The 23,168-nt window shown below is 35.8% G+C and overlaps 2 protein-coding genes, 1 long non-coding RNA gene and 1 pseudogene across 4 annotated transcripts; 3 read left to right on the forward strand and 1 right to left on the reverse strand.

The window, feature by feature from the left end:
* The first annotated feature begins 329 nt into the window (after window positions 1-329).
* Window positions 330-2,654, forward strand: LOC141843620 (uncharacterized). Of its 2 annotated transcripts, none has more exons than XM_074731668.1 (5): window positions 330-510; window positions 608-677; window positions 1,871-1,980; window positions 2,180-2,331; window positions 2,424-2,654. In XM_074731668.1, exons 1-4 carry the CDS (start codon window positions 444-446, stop codon window positions 2,296-2,298), a joined length of 366 nt encoding a protein of 121 aa, XP_074587769.1. In that variant the 5' UTR covers window positions 330-443; the 3' UTR covers window positions 2,299-2,331; window positions 2,424-2,654. The 2 variants fall into 2 exon arrangements, with proteins under 2 accessions (XP_074587769.1, XP_074587768.1); XM_074731667.1 differs by having other exon boundaries at window positions 2,180-2,294.
* Window positions 2,655-3,266: 612 nt separating this feature from the next.
* Window positions 3,267-7,079, reverse strand: LOC141843674 (putative transcription factor GLK1; annotated as a pseudogene).
* LOC141843675 (uncharacterized) lies at window positions 6,759-9,750 on the forward strand. The gene is made up of 4 exons (XR_012603043.1): window positions 6,759-6,846; window positions 8,090-8,154; window positions 8,266-8,356; window positions 9,390-9,750. It is a non-coding gene; the product is annotated as an uncharacterized LOC141843675 (long non-coding RNA).
* Window positions 9,751-17,163: 7,413 nt separating this feature from the next.
* LOC141843465 (DNA replication licensing factor MCM3) lies at window positions 17,164-23,154 on the forward strand. Its single transcript, XM_074731521.1, is given in 17 exon segments — window positions 17,164-17,229; window positions 17,324-17,427; window positions 17,516-17,721; window positions 18,992-19,122; window positions 19,219-19,457; window positions 19,542-19,726; window positions 19,729-19,777; window positions 19,853-20,007; window positions 20,084-20,292; window positions 20,370-20,532; window positions 20,605-20,813; window positions 20,962-21,021; window positions 22,031-22,123; window positions 22,352-22,512; window positions 22,612-22,677; window positions 22,771-22,912; window positions 23,033-23,154. Coding segments are annotated over 17 exon segments (2,295 nt in total). The 3' UTR covers window positions 23,090-23,154.
* Window positions 23,155-23,168: the final 14 nt, after the last annotated feature.

Genomic DNA, 23,168 nt, shown 5'->3' on the forward strand with positions numbered 1-23,168 from the left:
AATTTACCATTTAAATGAGTGAGTGAAGTTTGAATTATAAAACAAATAAAAATTACATATTATAATATATATAATGTAAAACAATTTGATCAAAATATAGTAATTTTAATTATATTTTACTATATGCTATAATAATTTTGATAAAAACTATTATATATATAATGTTTAAAAATGAATTTAATCAAGTAATTTTTAATTAAGAGAGTAATTTTGATTAAGTTAAAAAATATTTGAATATAATAATATTGTATGTCTAACCATTTTAATTAAGTATGAATAATTTTAGTTATTTTAATTAAAATTCTTATCATAGCTTGCAGAAGAAGAGATCTAGGCGCGTCGCTGCCGGCCGACGACGCCAGTTCCGCCGCCAGTCCTCTCGTCGCGTCCGCCGCAGTAATCGACCGCCGGAGAGAGACAAATAGGGGGAACCGCGGCCCGAGATGGCGGATTGGGCGTCGACGCATCGGCTTTGGGAGAAGTGGGCATGCAACAACATCGGTTCCTCAGGTGAGACTCGCTGGTAACCCTAATCCCTGCTTATCGATACCCATTTTCCTTTTTTTCCTCTTATAGTTGGAAACAACGTCGTCTCGTCTTGGTGCAGGTGAACCACTGAAGGCGGCTTTGCTCCTCAACTACGACCCCAACGGCCCCTCTCGCCTCTTGTCCCTGATGTACTGTTCTCGACCTTCTTCGCTTCTTCTTCATTGGTAGATGTTTCATCTTCTTTTGTACGTTTTTGTGGAAGTTGCAGATTTTTCTCCCTCTGGAATCTAACCATCTAGGGTTCATTGTGGTTAGGGACTCATTCTCCGGATCGATTCATGAGCTTGCTTCTTAAAGTCTGTGCTTACTTTGATAAGGTTTTTATATTTTGGTTTTCGGAAAGGAAGAAGCGAACTACTAAGATATTAGGAGTTGCCCTAGTTTACTTGTTTGTTGCGATATCCATTCTTTTTCTTCAGGGTCGGAGAATTGGATGACTTCTAGCTCAATTGTTGTTTTTGTCTACCAACAAAAAATAAAAGAAAAAAAAACTTAGGTTCACTGCTTTTTCTAAGCTTGCTCTACATAATTCTGAGGTCTGATAATATCCTTGATAGCATAGATTTGCATTTCCGTGACCCCTTTTATAGCACATCATTGTACAAAAACTTGTTTGATTTCCCTATCAGCACACAATTTGATTTCTTGCATGATATCTTTTTGGTATGCGATAACCTCAGGGATGCATCTGATGACATGAAAAGTTTGTAACTTCTATTTTGATTCCTATCAGCACACAGTTTGATTTCTTGCCTTTTCGAATATAAATAGATAAAAGATTTCTTGCATGGTATCTTTTGTGGTATGCCATAACCTCAGGGATGCATCTGATGACATGAAAAATTCATTTGAATTTGTAGCTTCCATTGCTAAAAATGACGAAGAAGGTAGCATTTACCATCGGCGTTTGCTTTTATACTTACAAACAATAAATGACAGAAGCAGTTTATATTATTGTTGCGATATCTGTTCAAAAAACAATGAAGATCAAAAGCATTTAACCTCAGTGTTTTCCTGATGTATCTAATGCCTTAACTTGTAAACATTTGCTTCTAATGCAATATTTAGAGACGATTGATGGATCTTTCAGTGTTTTTTTTATCAATTTATTGTGAGCTTTCATGGCATTTATTTCTAAACACTTGCTTGTAATGCAGTGTGTCTAGGAGATTTATGGTTTAGTTCGTTGATCATTATCAATTTACTATGAGCTGTCATGTTGTTTGTTTCTGAAGTAATGGGATATGCAATGTTCTATTGTTTGCACTTCATGTGAGAGTTGCCGATCCATGTGATATTAATTCATTTCTCTTGTTAGCAGAGCAGAACAGGAGGGATCAAACTTAACAGCCGTTGACTTGAACCCATTCATTGACTTTGTCAAGCGTAATAAACTCCAGAAAGAAATTTTCTTTATCGGACCTAACCAATGTGAGTTATCATTGTCTTGCATTCATGAATCTGGTGTTACAACTAAAAGGTTTATAGTTTGTAATCCACATCGTGTTTGTTCAAAAATATGCTGAATTTCTCAAGGCAAATATAAAGTTGAAAGATGGAAACATGGTGTTTAGAGCCATTTGTTTCCATCAGTTTCTCTTAATGTGTACCCATTTTTTCCCTGCTGCAGATTTAGTTACATCAATATTCGAGAACTGGTTTTGTGCTAGGTGTGTGAATACCTTCAACCCTGGCGGCGAAGGTGCTATAGTTATGCAGATATCGTCACAATTATTGGTTGCAATGTAAGGTTCAGGAAGCAAGAAAGGAAGTATCATTCATGTTTGTTATTGATTCTTCTGAACTTCTATATCATTCTTGAATGCCATAAACATCTGACTCTCAACTTCCACCGTGGTGGTCTCGAATCCTAGGTATGAAGGATCTATCGGGTCTGCATCTCGTGCCATGGTAGCAGCCGATCAGTTGTCATCGCAATTGAGTAGAAGAAACCATTGAGTAAGTTGAATCAGATGTAAGGTTTCATTTACCTTTTCCACTACCCTAACTTTTCTGATACTGGCAATTAAGTAAACTCTACTTGTAATTCAATTTCCTTGATATATAATATGCAAAGTCTGTATGAGGTTTCAGCAAAGTATTTCGAGAAAAATATATTTGAAAAACGAACATTCGCATATATTAAAGTTTTTTTTCCTTCTTTTTCTTTCAAGTGATTGAGAGCCCTTTGATAATGAAATCAGTAGCCTCTAAGCTTGTTGTGCATGAGGTAGAAGAAATTCTGCACATGAATTTAGCATCAATACACAAATTAGAGAAACTTCTTTGACCCCTTCACTGTCATCTCCTTGAAGAACTATCATGGTTCCTTTTTCATTGATTTTTTCCTTGGTCATTGAGCCAAATTGTTTAGCCAAAGGTGCACTTGGAACTCGAAGATGGTTATCGAGCTCGGATGAAGGCTCGAAGACCCGGTCCATGTATTGTGCTTGCAATATTTGGTTAGATCAACTTGATTAGATGTTATCTTGGGTTTAGTTAGAATTGATATTTAGAACAAAATTTAGATCATGTATTGTGACCTTGAGGGTTATTGGTAGTCTCTTCCTCTAAAATGGACTATAAGTTCGTAAGATCACCTAGATTTTTTTTAATTCGATCGATTAATTTGATTTAACCAAATAAGGAGGTTGTGTTGACTGTTGGTATAATACATATCCTTATCTTTCTGCTAGTGCCAAATCTGAATTTAACTATGTTGTAAATGATAAAAATGAACCATGAGTTATTCATCAAAATCACCGTGCATTATTAAGCTACTTCTCATACATTCCATGCTGAAGCATTGCTCGAGACATCGAGTAAGTCGATGATCAGAGCAGAAAAATAGTAGTAGGAAGAAGAAGAAGAAGATGATGAAGAAGTTCATGTCGACGGATTTTAGTATCACGTAAATGTGTGTGTTGTGTTCAGGCAGGAGAAGGTGGAACCGTTGAGACTCCATGCTTCTGCAGCTCTACCAGGACGCTGTCTGCTGCGGGAGGCTTCAGGCCGAGAGGCAGCGGCAGCCATGGCTTGGCTAAAACGTCTTCGATAGCTGCGTCGATGCTTTCTAACCACTGGACAAATTTAATTCAAACCCAAAAACATAAAAAAAATTATGAGCGAAAAGAGTAAAAATAAATTAAGTGAAACATTGAATGTATGTTTTTTTTTAAAAAAAAAAATCAAATGGATGCTCCATCAATGATTTTATTCAAAAAATATTCTTTGATCCAATTATGTTGTTACAACGTGTAGAAGCTAAGCTATCTAATATTTGTTATAATTTATTCAGGGTGAGTTTAAAATTTAGGATCTATATCGTATAGAAACTATTGAATAGCTACTACAACGTGTAAAAGTTACTTGGTATCTCTATAACGTGTTTATGGTGAATTTAGAGTTTAAGGTTGTAATAGCTACATAATAGTTTCTATAATTATTTTAAAGTGATTTTTGATGAAATTTAAATAATTTTGATCAAATTAGTAAAAAATATTTTGATATAATATTGTTTAGAGGCTTTAAATCGTAAATCCTAAACTCATTTTAAACACGTTGTAGCAGCTACTAAATAATTTTTATATGTTATAATAACTACTCGGTAGCTTTTATATGGTGTAAATTTTAAATTTTAAACTTACTCTAAACATGTTGTAGTAGTTACTATATAGTTTTTACACGTTGAACAGATATTGGGTAGCTTTTACATGGTGTAAACTTTAAAATTTTAGATTCACTCTAAATATGTTGTAACAACTATTGAGTAGCTTTTATACGTTGTAATAGCTACTCGATAGCTACTAAAATAATGCTCTAAACATGTTGTAGTAGTTACTGTGTAGTTTTTACATGTTGAACATATATTAAGTAGCTTTTACATGGTGTAAATTTTAAATTCTAGATTCACTCCTAAATATGTTGTAACAACTACTAAGTAGTTTCTATATGTTGTAATAGTTACTCGATAGCTACTAAAATAATGCTGGGGCAAAGAGTAATTTTAAGATAAAATCGTTGAAGGAGTGCCAATTTGATTTTAATTGAAAATGAAATGTAATAATTTTTTAAATGATGAAGGCCTATTTGATTTTTGCCGATTAAAATAGAATAAATTTATTCTATATTTTATAAATTTGATGAAAAATTATTTAAATTGGATTAAAATAATTTTAATTTAGTCAAAATTACTATCAAAATTATTATATCAACTTGATTAAAAAAAAAGGCAAAAATTTAAAGAGCCCTTACCCCTTATTATGGTACTTTGATATACTATTATTTAATATGTAATAATTTTGATTAAATTGAATTTTTTAAAAAATGTTAAATTAATTTATTTTAATATATTATAGTAGTTATGTTATAATTATTATATGTTTGTACTAATTATAATATATATTTTTAATAAAATGATAACAAAGATAACTCTTTTGATTTTTTTTGAATAAAAAAAAACACTTACAGGATGAGCATCATGCTGTAGCTCTGAGTTGGCAAGCTTGTCCAAAGCGAGAGGAGGGGGAGGAATAGCCCTATAGATTGGATGATGCGGAACTATTCCTGGCACTGCCGCACCCGCATATCTCTGCGTACGTGGAGATAATTTAAATTAATTTTAATTTAAAAAAAATCATCATATTTATATCTGAAATAATAATAATAATAATTAATTAATTAATTAAATCGATTACCGGCGTGGGTAACGGCTGTGGAAAGTAAGGCGTTCCCTGCGTCACGGCCTGTGGAACCATTCCCTGTAATTAAATTAAATTAATTAAATTAAATGAATTAAAAATGAAATAAATAAAAAACAGAAAAAAAAAAACAATGTATTTGCATACTCTTGAGTAGTGGTGGTGCCAATAAGAAGGATCCACCGGCGGCTGAGCCGCCGCCCAGGGCTGCGCCGGCGTAGGGGACCGCGAGGTGAGGTGCGGGAGCCACACGTGGGGAGCGGCCATCGGCGGGGCTTCCCCCACCGTGGGATGGCCCCAGACGTGGAGCGGACGGAAGGGCGGCTGGAGTTGCGTCGGCGGTGGCGGATGCCGAGGAGGGAACCCGATCGTCGGAGCCAGCCACGGGCTGATGTCCGCCCTCTTCACCCCCGCCGCCGCCGATCTGCCGCCGCTGGCTCCAGCTCGCGGCCTCCGCCTCCCGCGCCAGCAAATGCTTCCGATGCGATCGGTATTTCTACACACATCAATCGATGATCTCGATGTCAGAAAATGCCGATGGGGATCGTGCGCATTGATTATATGCCAATAATTGCTGATGGGGCATCGTGTGCATTAATTAATCAGTTGGAAAATTGATTGATATTCGTAGTTCGATCTGACAAGAACAGGGATGGCGACAAAGCATTAATCGAGGGCAAAATCTCGAATCTGCAGTACTTCCTTGTGTTTTTGCACCATCCATTGGAAAAAAAAATGTGAAATCATTCGGTCGAATCCAGATTCTGATGAGAAAAAGAGGGGAAAAAGAGTACCTGAAGGTGGCTTGCGATGTTGTGGCGAGTGAGGCAGTCGATCCCCATGAGTTCTAAAATTCTCGAGGGCACGGCCTTGTCGATCCCCAGCTGCTCCACCGCCTGAACGAACCTCCGGTGAAGCTCCGGCGTCCAGTCCACCTGCCACAGAAGGAAATACGGTAAGCATCGATGCAATGTGATGACCGTGATTCCTTCCATTTTTGGTTTAATTGCACTCAGATCTGCTTTTTGCAGTTATCCGTACTGTGTCAGATGCACCCGTGAAGAGAGAGAGAGAGAGAGAGGGAGGGGGAGAGCGGAAGAGAGAGGAGTCGGCGGTGCACTTTTTTGTTAGGGTTGAAGAGGCAGTAACTCACCTTTGCTTTGCGCTTCCCCTGCGACGGCGAGCCCTTGGCCGGCTGCGATGGCTTACGGTTCTTATCGCCCTCTTGCGCTACCGCCGGAGCGGCCGCTTCTTCCACCTCTCCCACAGCGCTCACCGCCTCCTCGCCGCGCGTCGCTTCCTTGTCCCCCTCCACGGCCGCGGTCTCGACCACTAGGCCCTCGACGGCCGCCGACTCCTCAGCCTCTGCGCTTCCCACGGGGAACTCCGCGAAAATCTCTGCCGGATCCAACTCCAGCTCCGGCAGCATGTCCCCATCGACGTCGATCCCCATGAAGAGGTCTCCGAAGTTGATGTCCTCGAGGAACCCCTCGTCGGCGATGGTCTCATCCCCGCCGCTGAGGAAGCTCCCCAGAGCCCCTTCCTCGCCATTGGACCCTCGCAGTCGTTCCACCGCAAGCATATCCACCCCAGACAGGTACGCCCACCAGGTGTTTGCTCTTTTGCCCAGCAGAAAGCTTTAGTAGTTTTTGCTCTAATTCTCTGCAGAATCCCTAAGATTAAGTACAATAGAAAACTCAATTTGATGCACATGAGCAAGCTCCTGCATGAGAGATAGAACAAGATGAATTCATTAATGGAGGAGGAAATTATAAATGAAAGAATCGTAGAATTTGGGTAGGTCGTCTCTTATTTAGCTAGTTTTGTAGTATTCTAGTTGAGAGGCTGCATGGCCACCACAAGTTAACTGAGAATTCTCACAGTGAGGCTTTTGTTTGGAGATGTCACCCTCTTGATTCAATTTGCAAGTCTAGTGGATGAGTAAAATTGAATGTTTTAGAAATTGAAAGTCTAAAGGTTAGGAGAATGGAGCCAAAATGGGAGGGGCAAAGAAGACAATGGCTGCCATGACACAGTCCAGTCTCTACTGATTCAAGAAAAAAGAGGGTGTAGGGCAGGATATTGTTTATTTCCCAGCCCCTTTGTCTGTTCTTATAATGGAAGAACTGTCACTGTCTTTCTGTTTCTTCAATTTTTGTGTGGTGGCTATTTTTTTTAGGGGAGGTTTATATTACAGAAAATCAGAATGCCTTGGAGACTAACTAGGTTGGGCAAATTACCAAATGACATCAATAACAACAACAATCTAGCTTTATCCCTACCCCACAGGTGTGGTGCAACGGTGAAACATTTAAGAGAACAAATAAGATGATTAGGATTCGAATTCTAATTGGATGAATATTATGAAAGTCCGTCTCTGAGTGTGCATAAGTTATCGGAGGAAGACCATCTACTTGAATTATCAAAAAAATATATAAAGTAAGTCTTATCCACTAGATGGAGTGGAGCCAGTTATATGGATTCTCCTACGCTATTAGACTTTATCCCTTACTATATCATCTATATTTCAATAAATATTATTTAATTTTATTGTTATTAATTAAGTTTTATTTGATCTTTCTCCTCCTTATTTAATGTATATATTTTTCATAATTTCATATTGTTTAAGCTAGAGTATTTATTGATCGTCGTACATGTCGATAATATCTTAAGCATGTTTCTCATAGTTTTCCCTCAAAAGACGCAATCAAATGACACTATTTATTTTAATTTTTACCGTTAAACCACACTTTGTTCTATTTTCTTTTCCCAATCTACTCTTGTTATGGAGGAATCATTTTGGATCAAAATATTATGTGTGAGATTAATTCACATTGCAGATGATACCTCCGCAGCAGATCCAATAGCCTATTATGACTTGGGGGCATCCTCTATAAATAGGACGGTAAGACTACAGTAAAAAGGGGCTGCTACTATTCTTCTTCTTTTTCTATTTTTTCCATCTCCATTCAGTCCAGCACTGACTTAACCGTCGAGGGATAACATGTGGACACAGGAACTATTCGGATGGAAGGAAGTTTTGTCGAATTCAGACCCGTAGAAAGGATGTAGTCGAACAGTGGAGTGTCGATCGACATCATCAGCAGGTATACATTTTTGTATCTAATTTGTCTTAAAATGTCCTAAATAAGTCAAGATAAGTCAGCTAGTTGATCATAAAATTATTGATTGCATGCAGAAAAATATAGAATGCTCATTTTTAGTTAAATTCTTATGAGCAAGTTCATTTACATCTAAGGTATTGATGTTAGAGATAATTTTGTCCTAAAATATATAAATAGTCTAAAATGACTTCACAAGCTGACTTGGAAATTAAATTTTTTCACATTTTGTGTGTGCTTGCATCTCATTTTAAGTGTAAATGAATCATTAGGCAAGATTTCAATGCAAAAGAAGTCACAAAGAGATACATTTCAAAATCAGTTCATTGTGCAATCTTACACAATAAGTCAGCTTGTTGAATCATTTTTGAATTATCAATGGCACTATAGGATGGGTTAGGATTTCAACACCCATTTTGAATGTAAAATAAACTCCCATAGAAGATTGCAACTCAATCAATCGACAAATTGATTTCCAAATCGACTTGTTGGCCTAGTTTGGATTGTCTCAAACTTTTTAAAGTACATTAGACCTCAAAACTTATATTTCTTGTCTAAATGCATTCATACAAAAGATAGATTTCAATACAAAAATAAAGAGCAATCCGGTGCATAAAACTCTCATCAATGTAAGATTTTGGAGAGGAGTCGGATTCATATTTAGTCTATTGTATACAATCTTATTCTATATTGTAAGAGGTTATGTCCATGATTAGAATTTGTGGCCACAAAGTTTTAAAATGGTTTGTAATTCTTGCAGTAAATTACACAAGTAGGATAAAGACATGGATTCTTAATATTGAGAGTGATTATTCCATTAATCAACTACCTACCTTGTTTGTTTTTTTTTAATCTTAATATTGAGAGTGACTGTTCTAAATCTTAACTAGACTATAACAACTATTGATAACCTGATGAGATGTTCTTATTTCTCTCACATTTTATCTTTAATTTTCTCCTACTTTCGAATGAAACTTTGAATTTGTCCCATGTTGAATATAACATTATGTTTATCCAGAGTCAGATTTTTTTGATAATCTGGGTATCCAACTCTTCAAACCGACTAATTTTGAAGTTGATCGGTCTGGTCTCACGGAAGTTTTCTATCAGCCACCAAGATGGACACTCGCAGTCGGACTTTTTGAAAATCAATCAAGCTGGACAAATGTGTTTGTTGAAAATTGAACCCAGATGCTTCTGTTTGCACCACATATGTTAAGATTCATGCTTATTCACATGTAGTGTTATTGTAATGAGTGAAAATTTAAAGGTAATCCGATGGACGAAGTTTTCATCAATACGAGATTCGATCTCTGAGAAAGGGTTTATTGTTGACACGTTTATTTTGCATAATGGGATGGAGTTAGAAATTTCATATTGAAGGCGAAAGATATGTATTTATGTTGAAGAGATGGTCGTGTAGTCGCTCTCCATTCACCCGTTCATTCACTCTTCGTTTTTATACCTCTACACCTCTTGTATTAAAAAAATTAAGGGGGGCGATCACTATCATCACTCCCATGTTGGCAACATTCCTATTTTTATTGTAAGAAGTTTTTTTTTTTGTCCCCGGGACCATGGTGCCACGGTAGGACATCTAGGTTGTCACCCAGGCATCCGTGGTTCGATCCCCAGCTATGGCGTATTTACAGAAATTTTCCTCCAAATGAGGATCGCAATCAAAGGATGCTGGGCATCTAGGTTGGCCGCTGCTGCGCTTTACCCTGGTGGTCGCTTCCCGGATGATTTACCCTGGTGGTCAGTGGGAAACTTCCGTGGGACCGGGTCGGTCACCCCAGGGATTGAATCAATGCGATTAACTGGAATTATCATTTTTTTAAGAAGATTTTTTAATTCGAATCTGTCAAATTACATGACAATAACTTCATCATTATATCAAGACTCTTCTTCAAAGTCTATGATTATTTCTATTGTGCTCGATGTGATTGAAAATGAAATAAAAATGGAGGAAATGAGATGGAGGAAAATAATTAGAAGAAAAATTTGTTTCTTCTTATAATCTTGGAGTGTGATGGAGAAAAGACAAGTTGAAGAATATTTTTGATTCCTTGATAATTGTCCAAAGTGATAAAACTAAATGGTCTCAAATCAAAAAGAAAAGGAACTATTTGTTTGTTTCACTCTTTTATCTTTCCTACTACTATTACATATTCTAATAGGTGGGTTGAAATAAAGAAATAAGAAAATATATATAAGGATGATAATGCATCAAATTTGAATTGAATTTTATATTCTTTATTTAATATATATATATATATATATATATATATATATATATATATAGAAAAATGATATACTGCGCAATCCGTGCTCGCGACTTGTGTGCGACATTCACGACGCTATTGTTGCCCTCGTCGTGCCGTCTGGCCTCGGTCGCTACCTCGGGCGCGATTGACGCGCCCCTCGTCGGTGCTCCGTCCGACATCGGATTCCGACTCGGATAGTGGTCGGAATCTGACGAATTTGATCTGGATAGTGGTCGGAATCCGGACGCGCCACTGCCGATCGCGTGATTTCACTGTTTCCGATCGAATTACGTCGGATTTCGGCCATTATTCGGTCGAAATTCGATGTCGGACGAAGCGGCGGCAAGCGGCGCGTCGATCGCGCCCGAGGCGGTGGTCGGCGGTAGTCGGACGGCGCAGCGAGAGTGGCGGTGGGTCAGCACAGATTGCGCAGGAAAAGTTGCGCAGGATATCATTTCTCTTTCTATATATATATATATTATATATATATATATATATATATATTATATCCAATTCGTTTCGATATCTGAATAATCTTTTTACTTAGTTATCTAATTATGAATATGATTTTATCCCATTTGGTTCTATATCTGAATTTAAAAATTTTTTTTACTTAGTTATCTAATTATTTAATCAGATTAAAAAATTTCTCTACATGTGCTATTCGGATGGAATATCAAATCCTCCATTAAATTGGAAGAAAATTATCACTTCTAATACTGCAAGTTTAAATTATGAGCCATGGTATTTTCTGTCATTTTCTTCCAAAGAAAAATAAAGTTAAATATATTATGTGTACGTTCGCATACAAAATTGGCAAGAAGTTAAAGCAGGAAGGTCACCTTCAAAATCTAGAAAAGTATCCAAAGCATGACCTGTATACTTTACAGCCCTGCAAAGCAGCAAGGACCACTGGCAGAGAATTATCGGCCGCATAAATATTTAAAAATTATTATTATTTATATTCCATTTCTGTCAATTTATGATTTTTTTTTCTCATTTTATAATTCACCGCAGGTGCAAGGTGAAAATAATTAGAAAAACTATTTAATATATATATATATATAATTCAAATATCCAATTTTTTGAATCGTTAATTTTGAAAGTACTCGACTCGATTTTATGAAAATTTTCCACGATCAACAAAGTAAATTTGAAAAGATGAGTCTTTGCAGAAGATTTTACATTACAAATGATTCAAACATCATGGATATGTAAGATTATCGAACCTTAAACCCTCGTTATATGGGAGACCATGCTATCTCTTATTATCGCACCTTGCTCGGGGGCTTAGAAAAACTAAACATGGACCACCACAAAGAAGATATTGACCTCTAATTAATATTTTTATTGTTTTATTATATATATCCATTATATATATATTGTTATTTTCATCAAAAGATATTTTTTTAAAAAATAATTAATTAAAATAGAACTCCATTATATTTTTCATTTCGGCATTTTTCTAAACAGTGTAGTTAGTTATGCGATTTACTCAAAATTGCGTAGATGGTTTCAAAATTATTCAAATCGCGTATCCTATTTTGATTTTATCCTTTTGCAAAACTCTTCCCGTCATTATCGTCTGAATCAGATTTACAACTTAAACCATTTTTTTAATCTTTTTTCTTGTAAAAATTTAAAATTTCAATGTCGGAGTCATTTTTCATTTGTGCTAAAGCCTAATTTTTTCCGATTGATTTTCCATCGAATGTTGTCGGCTTCCACGATTCATCCTGACATTATCAGTCGGGCAAAGCTCATGAATCACTGACTTCTCTATTCCCACACCATCTTCACCTTGGCGTCTTTGTTTCTCAGCAACACCATCTTCACCTCGGCTTCTTTGTTCACCGATTTCATCACTTCCAGCGTCTTCTTTCGTTCCCCATTAGCACCACCTTCACTGGCTTCTTTTCACTAGCTTCACCACCTTTAGCGATTTCATTGTTCATCGGCTTCACTTCCTTCAACAACTTATCTCGTCTTCGATAGCACCGCCTTCACCTGTTTCTTTGTTCATCAGCACCACCACCTTCACTTTCAACACATTCACTTCGGGACAATATCAAAGTTTAAGATTTCAACTTGCCATCATCTCGAAAGATAATTTTTTTGGGTATATGTTATTTATTTTTGCATCGTAATTGTCTCATTGTTATAGCGTTAGTGACTAATTTTAGTTGAACTTAGTTTTATTAAAGCCATTTGATTAAATTTTATAAAGATTGTTGTTTTGATGTGATGTAGGAAATTAAAAAGTTTATATCAACTTCTGTAAGGGAGATCCAATTGTTAACTTCAAAGAAAAAGTTACAATGGATGAGTAAGTTCAGACATTTTAGAGATTTTTTTTCTGAAACTAGCATAAAGAGAAAGGGAAAAGTAAAAGGATCATTTAAAAACATATTTCCATGAAAAACACATAAATGTTATGAGCAATAGCCTTTTGTGTCATTTTTCGGCATGCCAAAAATGTTGGAACCTCAAGTGGTTTGAACCACGACTGTTTTGATGTGTTGTTAAACTACTCTAAGTTGAGTCTTATTTGTGTCACTAAGTTGTGTGTCTAAATGTGCAAGAACTTAGGAGAACACACAAGTACTGATGACTTTATATTCGATAGAGTATGGTGAGGAACCAAAAAGGGCGAAGAGCATCGGAGATGGTGAACCTTAATAGAAGATGCATCGGGCGAGAATGATGACACAGGAAAGCAGTTGACGAGCTGGGTGCATTTGAGGAATGAGGAGTTGCAAAAGAGTACTTCGACATTCAAGGTGTGGGAATCCGGAGAGGAAGATTGAGCCAAGAGGTTTGGACCAGTGGATCAGTCTATCGAACCAGATCGATACATCGAACCAGATCAATAGATCGAACCAGATTGATAGATCAAACGAGATTGGTCAACCGAATGCCACGTCATCCGGATCGGTAGACCAGATTGGTCTACCAAATGCCACATCAGCAAGTGGATGTCTTCATTAGTCTGCCACGTTAGCAAACGACCATAGCAATAGATCAGATTTGATATGCCATGTCACCCGGATCAGTAAATCTATCCGCTCAATCAGTTTATCGGATGTGCCATGTTGGCACTTCAAACAACGACTATAAAAGAGACGAGGAGTTCAGTTGGAAAGGAAATACATTCGATTTCATTGTCTTTCAGTTCTGTTTTACTTTCTCGTGTTCAATCGTTGTAAGAGGCTTCTCTGCTTCTGAGTTATTTCCGACGAAGGAGGAGATGGTGGAGTTTTTATAGTTTTTGGACTAATAACCAGAGAGTTTTGTTTTTATTCAACTAGTGTGTGTTCTTGCTAAGTTGTTAGCAAGAGAAATATATTATTTTTGTAGGTCATTATTCATCCCTCTCCTCTAGCAATCCGAATCACTGTCACTGCACTAACAATTGGTATCAAAGTCAGACAACTTAGAAGGACTAATCGCCAACTTAGCAATTAGATCGGGAGAAATGATAGGATCAAGCATTCAACCACTTAGATACCAAGGTGATTCACACTCTTTGAAAACACAAAATGGAGGTATTCTTTTGAATTGATTTTGATGTTTTGATTTCTATAAAATATGGGTTTGAGATGCCAAGGGACGTGGATGAAGAAGAATTAGAAGAGCTTCTTTGGACAAAGAAACAACGAGAAAACTTCACGACAAATGGTAAGACAGAGTATCATTTATTAAATGTGTTACCCATGCAGGAAATAAGCAGAATTGGTAAGTACAACTTTGCAAAAGAACTTTGGGAGTAACTCCTAGAATACATGGCCAAATGATGAAGATCATCACAAATCTCAACAACCCCAAAAATAATGTTAAACAGAGACAATCTGAGGTATGCTCTAAATGCATTTCCTATGCATTCAAGAATGGATGTCAATGGTGGACTCCTGCTATATTTCAAAGAACCTCAAGGTAAGTAGCTTAGAGGACTCTTATCCGCTTTTTTGATAGTCTCGATTAGCTCCGATGATAAGAAAATATAAAACAAGGACCGTTCTTATTGGAGAGGAAGAAGGATTAGAGTTGTTGTTGGTTGGCTAGAAAACAATTAAAGAAAGGGAAGAAGGAGAGCTGCTATTTTTGTGAAGAGTGAAAGAGAAGAGAAAAAAAAAAAGAAAGGAGAAGATCAAAAGAAGAAGAAATCGGTGCATAGAAACTTATGTATGAGGCAGTGAGAGTGAGACATTATTTTTTTATAATTTCCTAACTCATTTTAGAATCCGAACCAATTTAATCAAGTTTTTAACCATAACTTGGTTTGGACTAATATTTTTTTTTTATTTTCTCACCTATCTAATGGATTTTGTTCGACCGCAATCTAATTTTAATTCAACACTTTTATTTCGTATTCGATGATTCAATTAATTAATTTATTTTATTAAAAAATTTAATATCTAATATAACATAAATAATAATAAAGGGCTTATTTTTTTGGGACCACGTGAGGATTGGGCTATAGCCCAGGACAACTCTCACATGGCTTCGTCTAGGACGATAACGTTGTAACAACTACAATAATGCTAAAATAAAGATACAATTCTATAATTTAGTTAATTTCATATCTATCTAATCTAAGACTCTTGAAATCGAACGAATGAAGGTAGTTCTTAATGCTCAATATGAGAAACAATGAACTTGACCTAAATACCTTGTTATAAGTTTGAAGCTCTCTTTGTAAGCTTGGCTTGCTCTAAACGCTTATTCTATGGTTACAAGATCTACTCATGAACTCAACATTGGTTCTTAATGTCGTCTTCGAGTTTGATTCATCCACGAGATGAAAAATTCACACTTGCTTAATGAATATATATTTTTTCAATTCCATTCGTTCAAACTCATATCATTTAATTGAAGGATTAAGTCTCTATTGGATGAGCTAATACACTATTAATAATACACACAATAATTGTTATTAAGGAATTAAATCATAATTAAATAATTTAATATTTTATGCATGATAAATTGAATGTGTAGATTTAATAATCCGGTTTGTTAATATTAATGAACTGTTAACGGGTAATGAATTTTATGATAGATGATCTCGGTAGGATGAGCCAAAATATAAAAGGAAGAAGTTAACATTCAATTAGGGCATTTTGCTGAATTGTTGATTCTTCTTCTTCCTCTCCTCTTCCCCATTGAGACGAAAACTACGGTTGTTAGCTGATCCATGCAGAGGGGCATTTTACCGCACTTGTAGGAGCTTCATGGTGACAAGCAAAAGGAAATGATTTTAACATTGGATTCAGATTAGTTTTTGGTTCACCATTGCATTCGGTTGTCCAATATAATCTTATAGACAACGATAACTAGATTATGTGGATACATCCTTTAGTTCAATTTCGATGTATCGCATTTGCTTTCATTATTAATATGAATCAACATACTTAAAATTATTGTCAAATTTACATAAAATGCAAGTGTGAGTGTTCCATTTTGGAAAAAAAAAATCAAAATGCATGTTATTTTGGAAAATTTTATTTTGAAAAAAACTCTTATTTCATCAGAAATATTGTTATATTAAAACATAAATTTTTTAACTTTATAAAAATCATTCCAACTTGATCTAAATTACTATAACTTAGTCACAATGACTTCAATATTATTGTAATAGTTTTTGATCAAAACTACTATAAAATAAAACAATTTGATAAAATTTATTTATAATAATTTTGATTAAAATTATTAATTAAAATTATTGTAATAATATTAGATTAAAAATATTTTTAAGATGAAAAAAAATAAGATACCTTTTTATGAGAAAGAAAAATAAGGAGTTTCCTTTTAATTTTTAGCATTTATTTTTATATTTTATGCACCTGAAAATCCTTTAAATTATTTGATTTAGACACTCATAAAATATAAATATAAAATATACTGTAAAATTAAAATGAATTAATATTTTTTAGAAATATATTTATACTTTTCTATTTTATATATATAAAAAATTACTGCAATTGAAAATATCACTCCAACAACATATTAATCCATAATCATAAAGTTTATCTCAACATGAATTCGTCACTCCAACGTCTCACACGATCAGTCTCATTATCATTTGTAAGGAGATAAATTAAAAAGTTGCAGTTGATCACAACGGAAAAGGACATTATCTCGACTTTATTGAAATTTGATCCTTGTTCACTTCAACAATTCTATTTTCGTCGTAACCAACTCAATTATGTTCCAAGACATCTCAATATACTCACTGCCTACTTTAACTTTGAGATTCGTGCAAAACACGATGATTGATGAGCTTATAGATCATCGTCAATGGACGATGCGCCTTGCACCGGCCGTATGGACGGTCGAGATCGCGCATCGAATTATGGACGGCCAAGATCACTGGATCCGATCATCTTTCCCGCCAATGCGACCTTGCCGTCTCCATTTCCCGCCAAACGCATACCTTCTCCTCGATTAAGAACGGTTCACAGCGACCTCAGACTCCCATTTTCACCCCAAAAAAGGAAAGAAAATCGCACAGATCGAAATCGGCGCGCGATGGACGTGAACGAGGAGGCGATGGCCGCTCACAAGTCGACGTTTCGTGATTTCTTGGAGCAACATGTAAGCTTTTTGATCATCCGTTCTGGCCTCACGAACAGATCTCTTTTTTGTTGGATTAAATTTCACTTTTTTTGTGTTTTTTGGGGCTCGCAAGGGTTCTTACATGGATTCCGTGAGGCAATTAGCCGAGTGCAATGGCCGGCGTCTCATCATCGCCACAGACGACCTTCGTAGTTACAGTCTTGATTTCGCTCGAAGGTAACGGAAGATTAAACACCAAATCATCACTCGCTGTCCTAAAAATTGCGTCTTTCTTGTAGATTCCTTTAATTTCGTTCATTTTTAGGTTGATCCGTAGCCCAGCGGAGTATATCCAGCCGATCTCCGACGCGGTGACGGAGGAAGCGCGCAGGGTAAACCCTAAGTTGAAAGAAAGTTATCGCGTGCAAGTGGGGTTTAAAGGACCCTTTGGTTTCCATAGGGTCACACCTAGGGATCTGATGTCCTCCTTCATCGGCTCCATGGTTTGTGTGGAAGGCATCGTCACTAAATGTACTTCAATCAAACTCTCATCCGTTCCCATTTCTATGTTATTTGATCTTTGATGTCTCTAATAAGAAATTGTTTTGTTTTAGTAATAGTTATTCATTCCTTGCCGACATTTTGATAGATATTGTTGTTGGTGTTTATCGAATGGAAGGTTCCAATTATTGCTACTTTCAATCTTCTTCAGATAAAAGGAAATTCAGGTTGATGATTTAAGTCTAGTGAATTAACATAGTACTTTTTTTAAAATCTGCATTCTACTTCCATCGAAAAGCATGAAAATGTTGGAACTTGACTATCTAAAATAGCATCAAACAATTTAACTGGTGTTTCGAACTGCTAATTGAATTGAATGATTAGTTTTAGTTTCTCTGAGTTTCATAGTTTGAATTGAATGATTAGTCTAGTGAATTAACATAGAACTTTTTTTATCTGCATTCTACTTCCATCGAAAAGCATGAAAATGTTGGAACTTGACCATCTAAAATAGCATCAAACAATTTAATTGGTGTTTCGAACTTCTAATTGAATTGAATGATTAGTTTTAGTTTCTCTGAGTTTCATAGTTTGAATTGAATGATTAGTCTAGTGAATTAACATAGTACTTTTTTTTAATCTGCATTCTACTTCCATCGAAAAGCATGAAAATGTTGGAACTTGATTATCTAAAATAGCATCAAACAATTTAACTGGTGTTTCGAACTGCTAATTGAATTGAATGATTAGTTTTAGTTTCTCTGAGTTTCTTAGTTTGAATTGAATGATTAGTCTAGTGAATTAACATAGTACTTTTTTTTAAAAAAATCTGCATTCTACTTCCATTGAAAAGCATGAAAATGTTGGAACTTGACTATCTAAAATAGCATCAAACAATTTAACTGGTGTTTCGAACTGCTAATTGAATTGAATGATTAGTTTTAGTTTCTCTGAGTTTCATAGTTTGAAGATTTTATTGCTTTCTGACTTATATGCTATTTATGTCTCTTACTAGTCTAATCTTTTTTATTTGCATTCTACTTCCATCGAAAAGCATGAAAATGTTGGAACTTGACTCTCTAAAATAGCATCAAACAATTTAACTGGTGTTTCAAACTGCTAATTGAATTGAATGATTAGTTTTAGTTTCCCTGAGTTTCATAGTTTGAAGATTTTATTGCTTTCTGACTTACATGCTATTTATGTCTCTTGCTAGTCTAATCTTTGATTGAATGCTCATTCTAGCTTTCAAACTTCCGCAGTTCTTCGTGCCTAATCATGTTCCTTTATCTGTGTGAAGGTTCTCTTGTAAAGCCAAAGGTCGTCAAAAGTGTTCACTATTGTCCCGCCACAAAACAATTCACATTTCGCGAGTACAGGGACATTACGTCGACGGTTGGCTTGCCTACAGGTTCTGCTCATCCAACCAGGGTAAGGAAGTTTCAGCCGAATGCTCGGTAAATTAACTCAATGACTCCCAACAGGTGTGTTTCCTGATGCATCTGCTTCTCTTGATAATTTTATCAGGATGAAAATGGCAATCTATTGGTAACTGAACACGGGCTCTGCGAGTATAAGGATCATCAAACTCTGTCCATGCAAGAAATGCCTGAAAATTCTGCCCCTGGCCAGCTTCCAAGGACTGTGGATGTAATTGTTGAAGATGATCTTGTTGATTCTTGCAAACCCGGTGATCGAGTAGCAATCGTAGGGGTTTATAAAGCTTTCCCAGGGAAAAGCAAAGGCAGCTTGAATGGAGTGTTCAGGTAGATTGGATTTACTATTGCTGTAATTCTTTTAACTTGTTTTGGTTCTGAATTCTTGACAAAGGAAGAACTCCATTACTACAGGACTATTCTCATAGCCAACCATGTTTCTCTTTTAAACAAAGGTGCTCATGCCCCAAATATTTCTATCCAAGAGGCAAAGAAAATGAAAGAAATAGCAAAGAGAAATGATACATTTGATCTGCTCGGAAACTCACTTGCACCTTCGATATATGGTCATCTGTGGATCAAAAAGGCGGTCATCTTACTGAGCTTGGTGGCGTCGAAAAGAATTTGAAAAATGGAACTCATTTAAGAGGGTAGGTTATCACAATCTTTGAGTACAATCAGTTGCTGCTATATAGCTTCTGACTTTTTTTTGTTTTCTATTGCAGTGACATAAACATGATGATGGTAGGAGATCCATCAGTTGCCAAATCCCAACTGCTAAGAGCTATCATGAATATTGCACCACTTGCTATCTCGACGTCCGGTCGAGGCTCCTCAGGTGTTGGCTTAACAGCTGCTGTCACTTCTGACCAAGAAACTGGTAGTTTATATGGTTGTCTTGCAATTTTCTTGTCGACGGATATTGCTAGAAATCTTTTGATGAGTTACATACTCAGGTGAGAGAAGGCTTGAAGCTGGTGCAATGGTTCTTGCTGATAGAGGAGTTATCTGTATCGATGAGTTCGATAAGATGAACGATCAAGATCGCGTTGCCATACACGAAGTTATGGAACAACAGACAGTGACAATTGCCAAGGCAGGCATTCATGCATCACTAAACGCTAGATGCAGTGTAGTAGCTGCTGCAAATCCTATTTATGGAACTGTAAGTTGCATCTTTACCTGAGTTTCAGAACTTCATCTTAGACTCCATTTAACATCTATGAATACATCCCTAAACAGTATGATAGGTCATTGACACCCACAAAGAACATTGGACTTCCTGATTCACTGCTTTCTCGATTCGATTTGCTTTTCATCGTCCTCGATCAAATGGATCCTGAGATCGACCGTCAAATTTCAGAGCATGTCTCTAGAATGCACAGATATTGTGCAGATGACAGAGGTAACCGATATGTCGCTTGAAATTCTTGCAATTTTCATTTCCTTGCAGTCTTAGCAGTTCTAGAATGGACAGGCATTGGAGGACTTGAAAAATCTTTGAGACATACTGAAGATGATGATGGTGATGTCGATACATCTGTCTTTGTTAAGTACGATCGAGCTCTCCATGGACAAGAAAGGAAGAGGGGGAAGAAGCAAAAACATGAGAGACTAACTATCAATTTCCTCAAGAAGTACATCTACTATGCAAAGAACATTTATCAACCAAAGCTTACTGATGAGGTCATATAAAACACAACATTCATATTTATGTTGCAACTTAATCATAAACCTCAATTAATATTTATTTTGAGCAAATTTCATCCTCTCTTGCATTTGAATCTTCTTTGCTTTTATTTTTTCTGATAAAATTATAGTTAGTTATACACAGGCATCTGAGCATATAGCGACATCTTATGCGGAGCTTAGGGATGCTGGCGCAAATGCAAAGGTATGCTACATGAAAAATAAACATCCTTGCTATGAAAAGTGCATTCTCCATCCAATTTCTTTACACTTCTATTTAGTTTTTTCTTGTAGTTAAATTATTAAATCAACAAGGGTTATGTGGTATAATTATAGGTTTTAATCAAGGATCAATTCTAAGTTTGTATCTTATGTTTAAGTACTAGGTTAACTCATCAATATGTTCAAGATATCTTCTGATGCATGTTTTTGTAGATGATATTTTACTAATTTGTGAGATTGCAAATTACTTAAATTCAAAGTTTCAATTATGAAGAATAAATTTGAAACTACATGCTGTTAATGAGATAAGAAAAGGATTATGGGAGTAGTTTAAAGGAATGAAAATAAAGTTACTATACTCAATTGTTCAAAATATTTTGTATCTATTATTCAAAGATAAAGATATAAGATGAACATATTGTTATTCACATAGAAATGAATGGTTGAAATAGAGAAGTTCCCTAATCTTGTGTGATTTTATAAGATTTTGCTATAATCATTCATACTTTATGGATCAAAGTGGTGAAACAAGCAACCTATAAAAAATGAGGTAAAAAATGAGAATGCTAAGATGAACTAAGGAACTATAACATTTGTGAGCAAAGACGATCGGATGATCATAAAATGAGAGAATTAGGTTAGTTATGCACATGATCATAAGGTAACTTTAAGAAAAATTAAGTTAATCAGAGTGGAAGTTGCAAAATGAAGGAGATTAGAAAAGGTTAATTAATGCAATAAGAAAATAATCCATTTGAATATTACTAGTGATATAATCTTGCATGGAGGTTTGAGTTCCATATGGTTGATTTCATATAACTGAGGCTATAATGCAGTTAACTTAGATTGTTAAATGGGAGTATGAAGCTATGTGACTTGGATTGAAGATTGTAAACATTTTGAGGAATTTGCACATAATTTGTTAAGGTTTGCTCTATTTCATCTTAAAAGCTGTCTCTTGATGCTTGTGTTCCTTTTCCTCTTTTCTCTAGCATGGAGGAGGTACACTTCCAATTACTGCAAGAACCCTAGAGACCATAATTCGTCTCTCAACTGCTCATAGCAAAATGAAACTGAGGACTGAGGTACTATCCAATCACTTCATAATTTTATATGAACAAGAGCATCAATTATGCAGGCAAAGTTTCTTGCTTTGATATATATATATATATATATATATATATTTGAGTTTTTATTTGTTAATTTCTATTCTTGAATGCCAACTTCCAAGTGAAACTTCTTTGCAAGAGAAGAAATAAATCAGTTTAACATTTCTCTACAAACTTGCTTACCTTTTCTCCCCACTGGCAAAGGTTCTGAAAGCTGATGTTGAGGCTGCATTGCAAGTTCTCAACTTTGCCATATATCACAAAGAACTAACGGACATGGAAGAGCGCGAACAAAGAGAACTAGAAATGAAGCAAAAAGCCGATCATGACGCTGACCAGAATGAGTATCCTGATGGTGGTAGAAGGTGATTTCTTTCATCTTTGCTCTTTGTTTCATTGCTTTCTTCGTGGTGTAACAGCTTTCGTCCAGTTTACCTATTAAAAGTTTATCATTTCTAAAACAGTACCGTGGACCCAATGGATGTTGATGCTGATCACGGCGTGAATGAAGTCGAGTTACCTGCCGACAGGTTCCAACCTAAATCTTTTGTGCAACTGTAACTGAAAGATGTTCAAGTTTTGAACTGTTCACAAGCAAACTTAAACCTCCTTTTCTCATGTAGAATTGAAGCATTTGAAGCCATCTTAGGCCAGCATGTTCTGCTCAACCACTTGGATCAAATTTCCATAGACGAAATCGAAGGATTAGTTAACAGGGAAACAACAAACCGCTACACAAGACGCCAGATATCGTTTATCTTGGAGGTATTCAAAAAATCAAACTAACTCTTCAATGTAGTGTTCAGACAAAAGCAACTTCCATAAGATGATGGTATCTGAACATGAGTTTTCTAAAATATTTTTTTGCTTTATTTTTCTTCACAGAGAATGCAGGACTCCAACCGAATTATGATCATGGATGGAGTGGTTCGAATCATCTAAATATGACATGCAGTTTGAGAAATCACATTAAGGTTTATGAATCATGTTTGAGGAGACTCAGATTGTGAAGCTTTATCAT

Source organism: Curcuma longa, chromosome 12 (assembly GCF_044706935.1).
Source record: "Curcuma longa cultivar G26 ecotype Majalengka, Jawa Barat chromosome 12, ITB_CL_G26_1.1, whole genome shotgun sequence".
NCBI lineage: Eukaryota > Viridiplantae > Streptophyta > Magnoliopsida > Zingiberales > Zingiberaceae > Curcuma > Curcuma longa.